The 14,799-nt window shown below is 29.8% G+C and overlaps 4 protein-coding genes across 4 annotated transcripts; 3 read left to right on the plus strand and 1 right to left on the minus strand.

Moving 5' to 3' along the window:
- Positions 1-164: 164 nt before the first annotated feature.
- PPL_12251 (protein serine/threonine kinase) lies at positions 165-3,039 on the plus strand (the record flags this gene model as incomplete). Its single annotated transcript, XM_020582991.1, has 2 exons — positions 165-1,894; positions 3,006-3,039. 2 exons carry the CDS (start codon positions 165-167, stop codon positions 3,037-3,039), a joined length of 1,764 nt encoding a protein of 587 aa, XP_020429772.1.
- Positions 3,040-3,197: 158 nt separating this feature from the next.
- Positions 3,198-5,700, plus strand: PPL_12252 (microtubule interacting and transport domain-containing protein; the record flags this gene model as incomplete). The annotated part of the gene is made up of 6 exons (XM_020582992.1): positions 3,198-3,430; positions 3,589-3,789; positions 3,896-4,052; positions 4,134-4,222; positions 5,018-5,041; positions 5,247-5,700. 6 exons carry the CDS (start codon positions 3,198-3,200, stop codon positions 5,698-5,700), a joined length of 1,158 nt encoding a protein of 385 aa, XP_020429773.1.
- Positions 5,701-5,935: 235 nt separating this feature from the next.
- Positions 5,936-13,301, minus strand: PPL_12253 (alpha-mannosidase; the record flags this gene model as incomplete). The annotated part of the gene is made up of 13 exons (XM_020582993.1): positions 5,936-6,693; positions 6,765-7,048; positions 7,126-7,343; positions 7,441-9,499; positions 9,591-9,682; positions 9,765-10,006; positions 11,091-11,121; positions 11,332-11,467; positions 12,049-12,115; positions 12,229-12,299; positions 12,433-12,560; positions 12,637-12,662; positions 13,265-13,301. The coding sequence occupies 13 exons, from the start codon at positions 13,299-13,301 to the stop codon at positions 5,936-5,938; spliced, it is 4,149 nt and encodes a 1,382-aa protein (XP_020429774.1).
- Positions 13,302-13,493: 192 nt separating this feature from the next.
- Positions 13,494-14,630, plus strand: PPL_12254 (alpha/beta fold hydrolase; the record flags this gene model as incomplete). Its single annotated transcript, XM_020582994.1, has 3 exons — positions 13,494-13,537; positions 13,643-14,382; positions 14,470-14,630. 3 exons carry the CDS (start codon positions 13,494-13,496, stop codon positions 14,628-14,630), a joined length of 945 nt encoding a protein of 314 aa, XP_020429775.1.
- Positions 14,631-14,799: the final 169 nt, after the last annotated feature.

The following is a 14,799-nucleotide window of genomic DNA, read 5'->3' on the forward strand; positions in this document are numbered from 1 at the left end:
ATTTGTGTGTCCGTGAAAACTTTAATTATTTAAAATTTTAATTTCATTAATCCGCAAATGAACTGACAATAACCATATTTATTTTATGTTACACAAAACCATAGTAAATATTTATATTTGATTTTATTATTTTTTGTTTTTTTGTTTTTTAGTAAAATAATAAAATGTTTTCAAAGACTAAAAGTTTTAAAGTTTGTAATTTGAATTCTCGCACGAATTCATTCACAATGCTAGAAGGAAATGATCCACAATCAAGTGAGGAGATTACTGTGGAGCAATCAGATGAGAGTGCACTAAGAATGGCCTTTGGTGGTGAATCTTCAACATCCCTAACTTCATCTCAAACAAAAAAACAACTCATAGCAAACAGGATGGAAGAAATTAAAATGACATTCAAAGCAATTCGTGCAAGTGAACGTGTCGATCTTCTTTTTCTTTTGGATTGTACTGGATCCATGGGTGAATATATCTATCAGGTGAAAAATGACTTGGTTAAACTACAAGTAGAACTGAAAGCCAACTACAAAAATCTTGACCTGAAGTTTGGTTTCATTCGATACACTGATTTCGATGTGGAGAAACCTTACTCTATATTAGATTTCACCAACAGTACTCTTGATTTTGTAACCTTTGTTGCCTCTATCAAAGACGAAGGAGGAGATGACTGTGCAGAGGATATGTTTGGTGGAATGAACCTTATAAAACTGATGGGTTGGAGAAAGGATAGCACTAGAATTGTCATTCATTTGGCTGACGCACCATGTCATGGAGAAGAGTACCACGATAAACCAGACAACTATCCAGATGGAGATCCGAATGGTATTACACTTGATTCGTTGATGAAAGATATCATTTCTCTCGATATCAATTATTTCTTTGGTCACATTATAAAGCCTGCCACAAGCAAGATGATTGATATCTTCAACAAACGATTGGCAATACTATCTAAAAATATGAAAACAATCAATACATTCGATTCCAAAGATATATCAACACTCAGCACTCACTTGTTGAAATCAGTTGAATCATCAATTTCATCATCAAGATCCACTTTAACAAGTCAACTTGTTGATAAGGAACCTAGAATACCTAAAGATTACATCATTGTTAAAGAAGTTCCATATTTTCCAACACTTCCACTAATCCCAATGCAAAGAATTCAATTCAAGATTCCAAACTCTTTAGATGCTTGCCTGGATGAAAAATATGAAGCTAGTTCATTTAGTGAAGAATTCGAGATCAAAATGGCACCATATCCATTCTCACAAGGAGGAAATCGTTTGGCTTACCACGCAGTCGACAAGGATGGCAACCGTAAAGTGGTAAAACAGTCAAAATACAAAGGTAGCAGCTACAACTCAATGAAAAGATATTTGGAAGAAATGGAATGTCAAACTGTTGCTGCTAAATTTGCATTTGATTTCAATCACCTCAGAAGTAAACAAGATATCAACTTTACATTCGCCAAAGTATTAGTTGATAAAAATAATGATCAACCTCAGTTTTATTCAGTCGAAAAATTAATCGAAGGTGAATACCAAAAGTTCAACAGTAATCATGGATGGTTAAGAAAAGATGAAGATGGAATGAACGAAATCATTCAGACATTCTCTCATTGGACATATCAAGCATCCAAAGGTAAAGCAATGGTTGTCGATATCCAAGGTGTCAAAATTGATAAAGGTTACTTGTTGACTGATCCAGCAATCCATTGTATAAATGTAAGAAGATTCGGTGCAACCAACTTGGGCAAACCTGGAATGATCAAGTTCTTTGATACTCATAAATGCAATAAGCATTGTCGTGAACTTAAACTTGTGAAACCTTCATTCGGCATTCTAACAAAAACTACATCTTCATCTCCCTCTTCACTAAATTCAATATCCTCTATTAAGTAATTTTAATAACATAATAAGAATAATTTAATTGAATGATTCATTTAAAATATTTGTCTATTAATATGTTTAATTGAAAAAAAAAAAGATGTTACTATTACTATAAATAAATAAATTTATTAATGGTTTCGTTGTGCTACACCCATTGTTTTTGTTTATAAATAAAAAAAATGGTTTTCGAAAAAGCACAATTTAATTGAAAAAAATCAAAAAAAAAAAAAAACTCTTGCAGGAAACAAAATTTTAGATTATATTGTTCCACCCTTTTTTATCTATTAACACTAGTTCTAACACATTAAAACACAACAACCAACAACAACAACAAATTTTTAGCAAAGAGATAAAGACTTTGTTTTTACTGAAATAAACTTGGTGTCTATTTGATATTTATATAGAGATAATAATAATTGTTGTTTTTTTATTTAATAGTAATAGAAATAAGATATACTTATAGATCAAAACAAAATAATATTGTTAAACACACTCAACACAACTCATCACACACACATATATAGAATCAAATAAATTATTTTTGGAGGGTAATTTTTGATTTGTTTTGTTTATAAAGTAAAGTAGTGTACAGCTGGTGGTTGTTGTGGTGTCTGTCTGTGTGTATTAGTAACGAACCATAAAGATAATTATATTTAATCATCATTTATATAAAGTGTAATAATAGTAGTATTTTTTAAAATCATCATTTAGATTGTTGTTTTATTGTAGTATTATTTAATATATTAGATTTGTTTTTGATTCAATTATTGGTTTACCTTCAAAAATACAAACATTATTTATATATTTTAAGGTTAAACTTTATAAAAAACAAAATCTCATTATTATATACAATCAATAAATAACAAATCAAAACACACATAACCATCAACAACAACAACATCATCATCATCATCATTATAATCATCATCAATCAATCAATTAACTAATTATCCCCGAAATATATTGACTAATAACTACAAATCAGATTAGATAGATATAGAGAGAGAGATATAGTTTATTGTTTTTTTTTAAATAGATTTATATTTTTTCATTATTATTATTATATTTGTTTATTATTCATTAAACATAACATACATATTTATTTAAATTGTAATTTAGTTCAACAAAAGTCGACTTTAGTAATAATAATTAAATATTATTATTATTATTTCTTTTTTTTTATTTGTATTTCATTCTTTTATTTATATAAACCTCTACTCTTGTTGTTTTAGTATTATTATTTTTTATAAATAATCATTTTATTTTATTCGTTTAGTTTGTTATTTATATATATATATATAGTAAATCAAGATGTCTGATCAAGCCATCTTAAATTCAGTTCGTCAAGCATTGGCATTGGCGCGTATCGGTGTCAATGCAGACAATCGCGGTGACTACACAGTTGCCATCAGTAACTATCGAGAAGCATCGAATCTTTTGAATTCACCCGACGATCTTTCAACTCTGAACGACGAGCACTATCAAGCAATGTTGGAAAAGTCAAAGCAATATCAAGCACGTGCCGATGTCTTGGAATCTTTATTGTAAGTGATTAGATTAGTTAGACCTGTTTGTTGTTATTTTTGTTGTTGTTGTTGTTGTTGTGTAACTATAAATAACAACAATAATTCATCAACATTATACATGTTCAACCTATTATGTTCAATTTATTAAAACATTTCAAATACTCGATCGATTTTAGAAATCAACAAAATGGAGCAGCTGTCAGTTCACCGACCAAAGAGAACATTGTGTTTGTCGAGGAGACATTGTCGGGCGTGCCAACCGATCCGGTGCCCGCTTTCGCATCGTACAAACCATTCTGGTTGATGAGAGTACTCTCAAAGACGATTACTACCGGTGCCTATTTAACACCAAAATTATATATTCCAAAATCAGTTTGGTAAGTAATAATAATAATAACAACAATTGCACTTTACCTATATAGAATGTTTGTTTTGTATATTAATTTATTTATTATTTATAACAAAAAATAAAATAAAATAAAGGCAACAAACAGGATGTAAAATGTTAGCAATTACAATTAAAATTCAAAGTTTAATGGAATTACAAGAATCACTATCAAAATTAAAGGTTTATGCTCGCGACGACAATGCATTGCCATTTGATAGAAAGAACATCGATGCCATCTCCAAAGAGATGGATGTATTTTGCGCACAACTCGATATACTCCAGAATGGACTGCATTTCCATTTATCGTTTATCCCCGAAATTAAAATTGAAAAGAAAGAAGAGAAAGGATGGGCTGGTAAAGTTAAGAAACTCGGTACATCGCTTGCAAAAGGTGCAGTAAGATTAGCACCATCTTCAAAATTGTAAGTCAAATTATTATTCTCATCAAAAGAGAGTTTTGTTTTTTTTTTTATATATTAACACAACTTTCTTTTTAAAAACTTTTTTTTTAATAATATCTTGATATATTTAGGGAAGGAATAGATTATGTTGGATTATTAAATACAGTTTTTGAGGAGAGTCAATTCCTAGAGTCATGGATGAATTGCTGTGAGAGTTTAGGAAATAACAATCTTTCGAGTCGACTACGCAGAGTTGGTGATTTCTTCTCTGTTGTAATATGTGCATTTGTTATGAAAGATTTTAGTATTATGTTGGAAAGATACATGCGAAAGAGTCTACAAAGCTTTATTAAACTCAAAAACTAAAATGTTAAATAAATAAACAAAAAAAATAACATTGTTCGCTCAATCAACAAACAATATCAAACGAGATATTGCACACAATAACTAGTTATATATTCTAGGTGAACGAGTAGCAATCAAGATTGATATTATATTATGTTCATTTAAAATATTTTTTATAAAAACTATTAATAAATTTGTTGTCAACTTCAATTTATTTAAACCATCATCATATACACACACAAATCACATATTCATCATTAATGATGGTTTTGTTACATTTTAACAAAAAAGGATAATTGTAATTGTTTTTTGATTATCACTTTTTTGCAATTCCTTTCATTGGGTATCATCAAAATCATGCATAACAATTACAAACAAATAATAATTAAACACCAAGGTTATCTTCAAGTTGGATGATCATATGATCAATATTGTGATAATCTAATATCTTATCGATTTTTATTATAATAGAGTTATAAATCTATATTGTGATAGGTAACAAATTAAAATTTTAGGTTAACTATATTGTTGATGTATATCCCAACGAGGATCGTTCTAAATTTGGAATGTTAAATAAAATAGTATATTAAAAACAATTTATTATGTTATTTTAAACTATTAATACTATCTATATTACTATATTATTATTATTTTCTTTATATTTTATCAATATATAAACAAAACAATTTTAATTTTTTAGTACAATGAAGATCTATTATATTTTAGTTTTAGTTATTTTTATAAATGTATCTCAATCTGTTGAATTGTGGAAGTACGAAGAGGATAGATGGATGCTTTACGCCTACGATAATGAAGATAGCAACTATTTAAGAGTGAAAGTGGATGTCAGTAAAGGAGAAACTATGAGATTTGCAATGATCTTCCCAGCATCACATACATTATTTAAATATACACTCGATGTTAGATCGGATGATTTGGAGGAAAAAATAAACTATGTAGATAATCTAGGTCAGCACTATAAAGGAAACACTCCACATAAATTTGAAAATTGTGGAAATAACCATTACGAATTCAGAATTATCAATAGAAATATCTTGTTTGATGGTGATTATGTTTTCCATATGAAGAGAGAAGGTCAGTGCACTGAAAAATCAACTCCTCAAAACCTTTTTTATGTATTGGATTCAAATTAATAAATCTAATCAAACTCCTCAAAAGAAACAAAAAATAAAGTTTAGAAGTATAATTATATTTCTAGAAATTATTTTGTAAATAAAATATTATTCATTGCAATATAATGTGTAGACATTATAAGGCGAGAATAAATAGATACATATCTAAAGATTAAAATCAAGACAAAAAATAATTAACAATCTCTAACTAAATGATCTATAATAATATATTATCTATATATTTATTTAAAAAGTTTTAGACTATTGTTATATCACCACTTGGATCTTTGCCCTTTGTTTCTGTAGTTTCAGTAGTTGCAATGGTGGGAGTATCAAAGTCTTTTTGTGCCATTGATGTAACATCATCATCATTCATATACTTGGGTAATTGTTCAGGTTCAACATTTCTTCTCATTCTTCTTCGGACAAGAGTGACAACAAGTAAAACCAAACCTACAGCTCCACAGAAAGCAAAGAATGAAACACCAACTATCAGACCATAATTTGGTGAAGATATTCTACCACTATCGTTATTGTATGCCAAATCTATCTTGTATACTGAAAAGTCATATGGATATTTCAATTCTTCTTTGTTCAAACCGGTTCTTGCTGCATGTGGATTTCCTACCAACATAAAAGGGAACGGTAGATTCAGTTCTTGTGTTAGCTGGTCATCGATCTCACCGCTATTCAACTGAAGTACAATCTTATCATCCGTTGTGTTGGTAGTGATAATGCTGCTGCCATTGCTATTGAGGTTGTCAAGAGTAAGATTTCCATTGATAGATGCTGGTCTGATAACCAACGAGCCAAAGCTCAACGTCATTCCATAGGATTTGATTTCCAAAGGTGAAAGACTATAACTATGATTATCACTTGAATCCTGATCCAAATCTTGTAAATCATCTGTGAGATCCGGTTGATGTTCACTTGCACCCTGTTCACAGAAATACAAAGTTCCTGTTTTCATTACAAAGCTTTTCTTTGTACTCTTAAACTCTGATGCATATGGTTCTATTTATAAAAAAAAAAGTATTGGTTAGTTAATGACATTTTAAATTTAGATTTAAATCATTTATATTTACTTTTATAAGGTAAGAAGTTTAGTCCCAACCTGTTCATGTTTGATACAGTTAGATCGCTACTGAATAGCGAGTCATAGTCAACGAGTTGTGGGGTAGTGTCAGATCTTACTTGAATATCACCTATTCTCATATAGATCAATGGTTTTCCTTTGCTATCGTATTGATTATAGAACTTCAACGAATATAAATGGAGATTCGATGGTAGTGAACTATTAAAGAATGACAATGTCTGTTTATACTTTAACTTGTATTCGTCGATATGTACAAATTTTTGATATAGTTGACTAAGTTATTAAAGTAGATAATGTTAGTATGCTATACATATTCAATATTATAATAATAAATAATTGTTAATATTTACATTGGTGGTTGTAATATTTGAAGTGATTGTTGTTTGGAATTCTGTGTTGCAGTCTCAATGGTATCAAGGTTCAAATAGAACTTTCCATCGATTCTTGCAAAGTCTTTGTTGGCAAATGATAAACCTTTCCAATCATCTTGCATCAAAGTACGATGTACCATTATTTCCAAACCACCTTCGGTTGGAGAAGTAACTCCATGACTTCTCTCTGTGAAAATCTATATATATATATTTAAAAGAAATAATAATAAGTATCAAGTTTTGTTGTTGTTTTTTTTATCAAATATTTTTAAAAATAAAATAGTAAGTACTTACTGTAAATTGTAAAGAATCATCTTTAATATGTGCAGAACTTAAAACAGGGAAATATTGGAAATTAATATAATTGTCGTTGAAATGTGATCTGGTACGTGATTCCAAACCATTGTCTGTGTAGAATTTCTTTCCACTCTTGATGCTGGTTTGATAGTTGAATACGGTTTCACGGTTGCCTTCACCCGGCACAGAGTAACCGACTTCCACTAGTTTCTCTAGACTGCATGGTTGTGAGCTGTCGGACCTGTACACTCTGTGTAGTACGATGGTCTTTGGACTGCAGACGTCACCTCCGTATGAATAGACAAGCACCTGACTCAGAAGTGGACCAGTTATGTAGTAATACTTTTTCTTGTCGGAATTGCCACTGAAATCATTGGATTTGTCGTCGGGAATAAATAGATAGGCACCACTCTTCATTGTGGTGTATTGTTGCATCGTTTCATTGAGTTGGACTGTGGTGGTGGCGGCGGCGGTCAGTTGTCTGGTGATACTATTGATAAAACCATGTGAATTAAAGTTGATTGTCAAAAATTGATTTTCCAGCTTGTAGTTGGTGTCAAAGAAATAGTTTTCAGAGATCGTTGACCATGTATCTTTGTTCTCGGTTGACTCCAAAAGTAGATAATAAGTCGACGATCCCACTGGCGGCACCGAAGATATGAAATAAATGTTATACTCGTCTACGTTGTTCTTACATTCCAACTGCAAATTCACTGGAATAGTTTGTGTTTGTTTGACACTGAGAGTGTCGGCTTCGACCACTCTGATGCGACCGACCTTATCACGACTGCCCTTGACTCGAATCGAAGTATGACCGGTTCTGTTCCAAGCGAGTGTGTTTGTCAGTACCAATGCGTAGGATCCGCCTTTCTTTGTATCGCTACTCATCCAATTGATATCGAGAACGTTCTTTATCTCCAGAACACCGTCGTTGTTGTCCGAGGCAACAGTGGTATTGACAACTCTCAAATACTCGATCGAGTTGACCAGAACAGACTCTACTGATTCTCTTGCTTTCTGCAGCTTCACATAGTAGTCGTTCATTACATAGCTACGAGCTGTGCCAGTCACTGAATCGTGGTGTTGAGTAATCGCCAGGTTATGACGCGCTTCCTCCAATCCAGGCGCCAAACCATTTATACCCTTGAGATGACTCGACTTTGACGATGATTTTGCAACGGCTAAACTATAGAAAATATCAGCGGAACGAACCATTGTCGATGTTTCTCTAATCTCTTTCTTTAGCAATGTATGACTGGAATAGAAACCTGTCCACGGCTCTTCATTCTTTGTGACGTATGGAAAAAAGTCATTTTTAAATAGCGGTAACGGCAGAGAACGTTCCTTAATATCCTTGAATAGCAACTCGAAATACTCTGACAATGTAGCGTATCTAATCTCCTTGATGTTTCTCTTTTCTTTGTCGTCATTGAGCAAATCGATGAGTGTATCGGCACGCTTGAATTCATCTTCGGCATCGGCATAGGTGAAGTCGTCTCCCCATGGAATCATTACGATGTTTGAAAGTGTTGCGTCACGGTAGCGAGCGATGAGATCGTGCACCGCCTTGGCATAGGTCTCAACGTTGTTTAGGAATTTGGCGTATGGTTCTTCGGTGTTGTAGATCTCCTGCGACGGATAACCATAGTGATAGTTCAGCAGATGCACAAACATTCTGCTCTTGTCGGCGAGCAGCGCAGAACCCTCCCAAATGAAATCCAACTGTCTAACATCACGCATCACCTCTTTCGCCTTGTCTGTGATTCTATTGCCAATCATCGCTTTGAAGCCGAGCTGAGCGAACAGTGTTGGAGTCAATGACGAATGTCCGAAAGGATCGATCTGCCAGCCATACTCAACGGTTCTATTGAAATGTTTGGCTATCCAGATGTGACCCTCGGTAATCTGATCCATAACATCGTCAATGTTTGAAACTGCTTCATCGTTCTGCACCCAACCACCACCTATAAACTCAAATCTACCAGACTCTACTAAATCATGTACACTATCTTTTATTTGTTGTTTTTGATTGTCCCACCATTTTCTAAAAAATGAACTGAAAAAAAAAATTGAAAGTTAATGGAGAAATGTCAGGATTTTCCACTTTTTTTTGCTAAAGTAATTTCCAACTAAATTGAAAAACATACATTTCAGACCAAATAAATCGTTTTGAATGATCTTTTTTAAGTTCAGAAATAACTGAATCCAATATACTATAAACTTTATTATCATAATATTCCTAATTGGAAATAAAATAAAACAAAATAAATAAATTATATTAATAAATAGATGGTTTAATGTTTTGGATGTTATATAATTACTTCAAAAGTTTGTAACCAACCTGCATCACAATGAGAATGTGGTACAAGTAAAATGGTTGCAGGAGAAATTTCGGTTTGTACAATTTTATTGACTCCATCACGGAATGCACCGTGGGATGTTAATTGACTATTATTGTTCGATGAATTATTTAAATAAAATGTAAACATTAGGGTGCCTATCAATGCAAACGCCAACATCCTCAGGATGTTATCTCTATAAGTTTCCAATAATAACATTTTCGCTTAATTATTATTTAAAATATATCTATAAAGTTGAATACTTTAAAAAAAGTAAAGCAAATGGAAGAATCAGAGAGAATCGATTTTCTCTCTACACTTTTACAATGATTATATATTTTTTTGTAAAAAAAAAACAAAATAAAATCAAGAAAATAAAAAAATTATCTTTAAATTATATAAATATCTTAAAAGTATGTAACTTGTAACTACTGATACTATTAAAAAATATTAATTTAATCTATCTAAAATAATATAAATAAATTAAATTATTAATAAATATTTAGATTTTATAAAACAGAAAATAGTTTAAAAAGAGGTGGAATTAAGTAAGGAAGGAAAGAAGGAAGGAAGCTATTAAAAAATTATATTTTATTTCAATTCTACTCTATTGACTTGTATTGTTTGGTTTGTTATTTTATTTTATTTGTTTAATCAATACAACTAATTAAAAAAAAGACTAGTCTACAATTTTGTCTATAAAAAATAATTCATACATCCAAACAAACCAAACAGCCAACCAAATTTAAACAAAAAAAAAAGATATAGTAAATAACATACATATATATAGATATTATATGTATCTGTGATTGATTCTTATTACTTCTTTAATATTTGGTAAATGACTGGATTTGGAATAATTATAGATGTGGTGTGTGTTTGTGGTGAATTTTAAAAGGTTTTATTTTTTAATTGTTTTGTCATTCACTCATTCAATTTAATTCTATCTGTCTATTTTGTTTAAAATTAATGTAATTTATTTATTAGTTTTTTTATTGAAAATAACAATTGAACACAATTTAACACACGAATTCACACCCAATATATAAAAGAGTAGTCCAACTTTCTTTTTTTTTGTGTTGTTTCAACTTTTAAAGGGTGAACGTAAAATTTGATTATTTGTTTTTCTCAAATTATGAGTGAATCAGCACAAATCCAATGAATTTAACCTTTTTTGATGATTAAATAGTTAAATTGTGAAGAAAAGAAATGAATGATATCTCTTCACAATAGGATATCAAATAAGATATTATTAAGTGAACTACAAATAGATTAATTATTGTAATTTATTATTTAATATATACATACTTTTTAATACTATTAAATATAAAAATAGATGCTAAACTAATGAATATTTATACATAATCTTAAAATTAATTAATAAAATAAAAGTCTATTATTAAATAAAAATATAGTTATAACTTTATTTGAATAAAACGTGTAGAATATATAAAACAATTGTTAAAAGAAAAATATTATTAAATAAAAGATGGAAGTGGGTCTTAATTTTCGATGCCTTCCCGCACTTCTCTTCTTTTAAAACACAGACAAAACAACGAACTTTCAAGAAGACCGATTTCAGAGACCATCTTCTCATGAGTTTGTTTTGTTTTCTCTGACGGAGGAGATACCATGATGCAGAGATGTTATGATCATTTGTTTTAAAAATGACTCCAATAGTACCCCTTCATCAATTGTAACCAATCAAAGGTTTCATTCAAGAATGAGTTGTTTTATTTTTTACTATAAAAATACCCTCAATCTCGCCTTTGCTGTTGTGGAGTTTGAAAGGGTGATTTTATGTTGTTTGATTACATCATTACAAATAATCAATGCGTTTGATGGTCATCAAAAAGGACATTTTTTACAATCCATAACTGGAATTCGTGGTGAATTCTCATTTTCAGACCTTGGATTGAATATCTTTCAAAAAATTAATAAAACCCCACACTGTTCATTAAATTAATGAATCAGGACACTTTTTGTTGAAATCCTAAACATCACAATTATGAAAATTTGATTCACTGAGTATTTTTATTTATTAAAACTGCAAAGCAAGTCGCATTTCTCTTCGACGTCGAATTATAACCTGATAAATGAAATGAAATGAAAAGATATACGCATGAAGAAAAGCCTTGTTTTTGGTTATTGGGGTAAAAAAATTTGATTTTATTTATAAAAAAAAAAAAAAAAAAATTTATTAAAAAACTAAAAAAAAAAAGTTTGATATATTTAAAAAAAGCAGAAAAAGTCGTTTGACTTTTACGATGGTTTGTTTATCATTTCACAGGCATCGATCCAATCAGTGTAAATATCTATTGGGTCGCTTAGTTCTAAATTAATCAAATAATAATAAAAAATTAGTGCAAATTCAGATATTTCATTTCCACCTTGAAAATAAGGAAATTTGAAGATCTTCAAATTTCATAATAATATTTATATTTACCATTGATTTTTGTGCTGTATGATGATTGACAGGATCTACATTTTGCAGTACCAACTTGTGTTTCTCTTTTTCTGAAAAATAAAGAATAGAAAAGAGAGTTAATTGTTAGTTAGTTTCACTCATCTATTGTTATTCATTCAATCTTTATCCACCAATCCAACTATAATCTCCAACAACTATCAACCAATCTTTTTCTATACATACAAGGTACATTCAACACTTTGAGTGTGATCACAAAATGGACAATCAAAATATTTTGGAAGTTTAGTCATAATCTTCTTTTTGGGGGGTGGCTTGGCTGATTTTCTTTTTCCCATTTTCTCAAGGTGGTTCTATTATTTATTTATATTATTTTTAAATTTAACTGAAATTTCGGGTTGGCGCTTGTTTGACTATCGATGTAAAAACTTGCGACTGATCGATCTTAAATGAAACTTTTGAAAAAAAAAAAACTGAAAAAAATTCAATTATTTAGATATGATAAGATGAGTGAAAATCTTATTTATTTATGCTTATAAATGATTGGCTGATTGATTGACTATTTGCACCAAAGTGAAAAATATTGATTTTTTTTTTGTTGTTTTTTCTATTGTTATTTAACTTAATTATCTTCTTTTTACTACGCTACACTACAACTAACTAACTAACTTAACTTATAAATATATATAAGAAAAAAAAAAAACTAATAATAAATAAATAAATATTTACAGATAAATAAAACAAAAGAAAGAATAGAAAAGAGGAAAGAGAGAAAGAAAGAAAAGAAATAGATAACTATAACTAAGAGATAGAATAGTAAAATTTAATAATAAAAAATTAATTATAGTTTTTCCTTTTTATTCGATAAAATTTTCAAATTTTCAAATTTAATTTTATTTATTATTTTATTTTTTTTTTTTATTAACAATGAATTGAATTTCAAAAATTAGTGATAGATTTTTAACAGTTTTTTATTTTCATCATTTTTTCGGTTACACATTATTATTATATATTTGTTTATTTATTTTCTGTGATAAAATTACGTCAAATGAAATACCAATATTTATATAAACTTCAATATGAATTGTTTCCATTTTTATTTCATTTTTTTTATGATATTAATGTGATTTTACGAATGTATAAAAAAAAATGAATATCAAATTAAATTAGATTTTTTTCAGAATTGAAAGATATTTACTAGCTCTATCTTTGGTTTAAGTAATTTTATTGTTTAAGTTTTATTTTAGTTTTATGTTATTATTTATACCTTAAAAATAATAAGAAATATGAATAAAATTAATCACAGTAATATAGTTATAGAGGAGAAAAAGTAATTAAAATTGATTGTTATCTTGTGTCGTGGTTTACATTGTTATCTAATTAGATTTATTACTATTTTTTATTTTTTATTATTTCCTTTTTAATTAAAAAATAGAATAAAGTTGGATGTACCATCAAAGTTGTATAAACATTCGATCTACTATATAGAATGGTCGAATAAAGAGAGATCACCTGGCAAACCGGTTAGAATGATCTATTGTTTCCATAGGCTGATGGGTACAGGTCGTGATTTCGATGTATTGGCTACACGGTTGGTAAACGACATTCCCGAGGCCATTGTTATATGTCCGGATGTCGCAGGCCGAGGAAAATCGCAACGTCTTGAGAACTCCGATGACTATGCCTACCACACCTATGTGAGTGATGCAATCGAGCTGATCAAAGCAACCAGAAGGTCGAACTGTACGGTTGACTTTATCGGTACTTCAATGGGTGGACTCATTGGTATTTTCGCACTGGGATCACCATCATCGTCATTGACATTCGATCGACTAATATTGAATGATGTTGGACCGTATGTACCGGTAGAATCTATCACCAGAATCAGCACTAGTCTACTGGCCAGCAGAGACAAGGTTTTCGAAACGAGAAGCGATGCAGTCGATTACTTTCAAACTATATACAAAGGATTTGGCTCTGATCTGACCAGAGACCAATGGGAGAATCTAGCGTACGAATGTTTTATCGAGGATCAGGCATACGGTACTTTCAAATTTCACTACGATCCATTGATACTTAAAAACTTTGAGAAAATGGCAGAGAAAGATTTCGATATCTGGTCGGTTTGGGATAATACCATTAAAAATATAAAGAAATCCATTCTTATTATTAGAGGTAATTTATCTTTTTTATTTTATTTTTTTTAAATGTTTATTATTAGATTTGGTATTAACTAGATTATCATAATTATTATATTAATAGGTAAAAGTTCTGATGTATTACCAAAAGATATCTATGAGAAGATGTTGAAATCCGATGAGAGAGTAGTAGGTATTGAATTTGAAACAGGACATGCACCTTCTCTAGTAAGAGACAATGAAGTCCAAGCGATTCTTACATTCTTATTGAATGAAAAGTTATAATAATATTTTAAAGTACAAAGCAATGCATGTTATGTTATTTCAATAAAATATTATTTGTAAATTCATGTGGACATTGATTACCTTATTAAATAGTTGTCGTGTATTGCAAATGGAAATTTCAAAATCATTAAAATTTAATGAAAAAAAATCGGTTTTAGTGATTTTTGGT

The sequence above is a fragment of the Heterostelium album genome (assembly GCF_000004825.1).
Source record: "Heterostelium album PN500 unplaced genomic scaffold PPL_scaffold10, whole genome shotgun sequence".
NCBI classification, from domain to species: domain Eukaryota; phylum Evosea; class Eumycetozoa; order Acytosteliales; family Acytosteliaceae; genus Heterostelium; species Heterostelium album.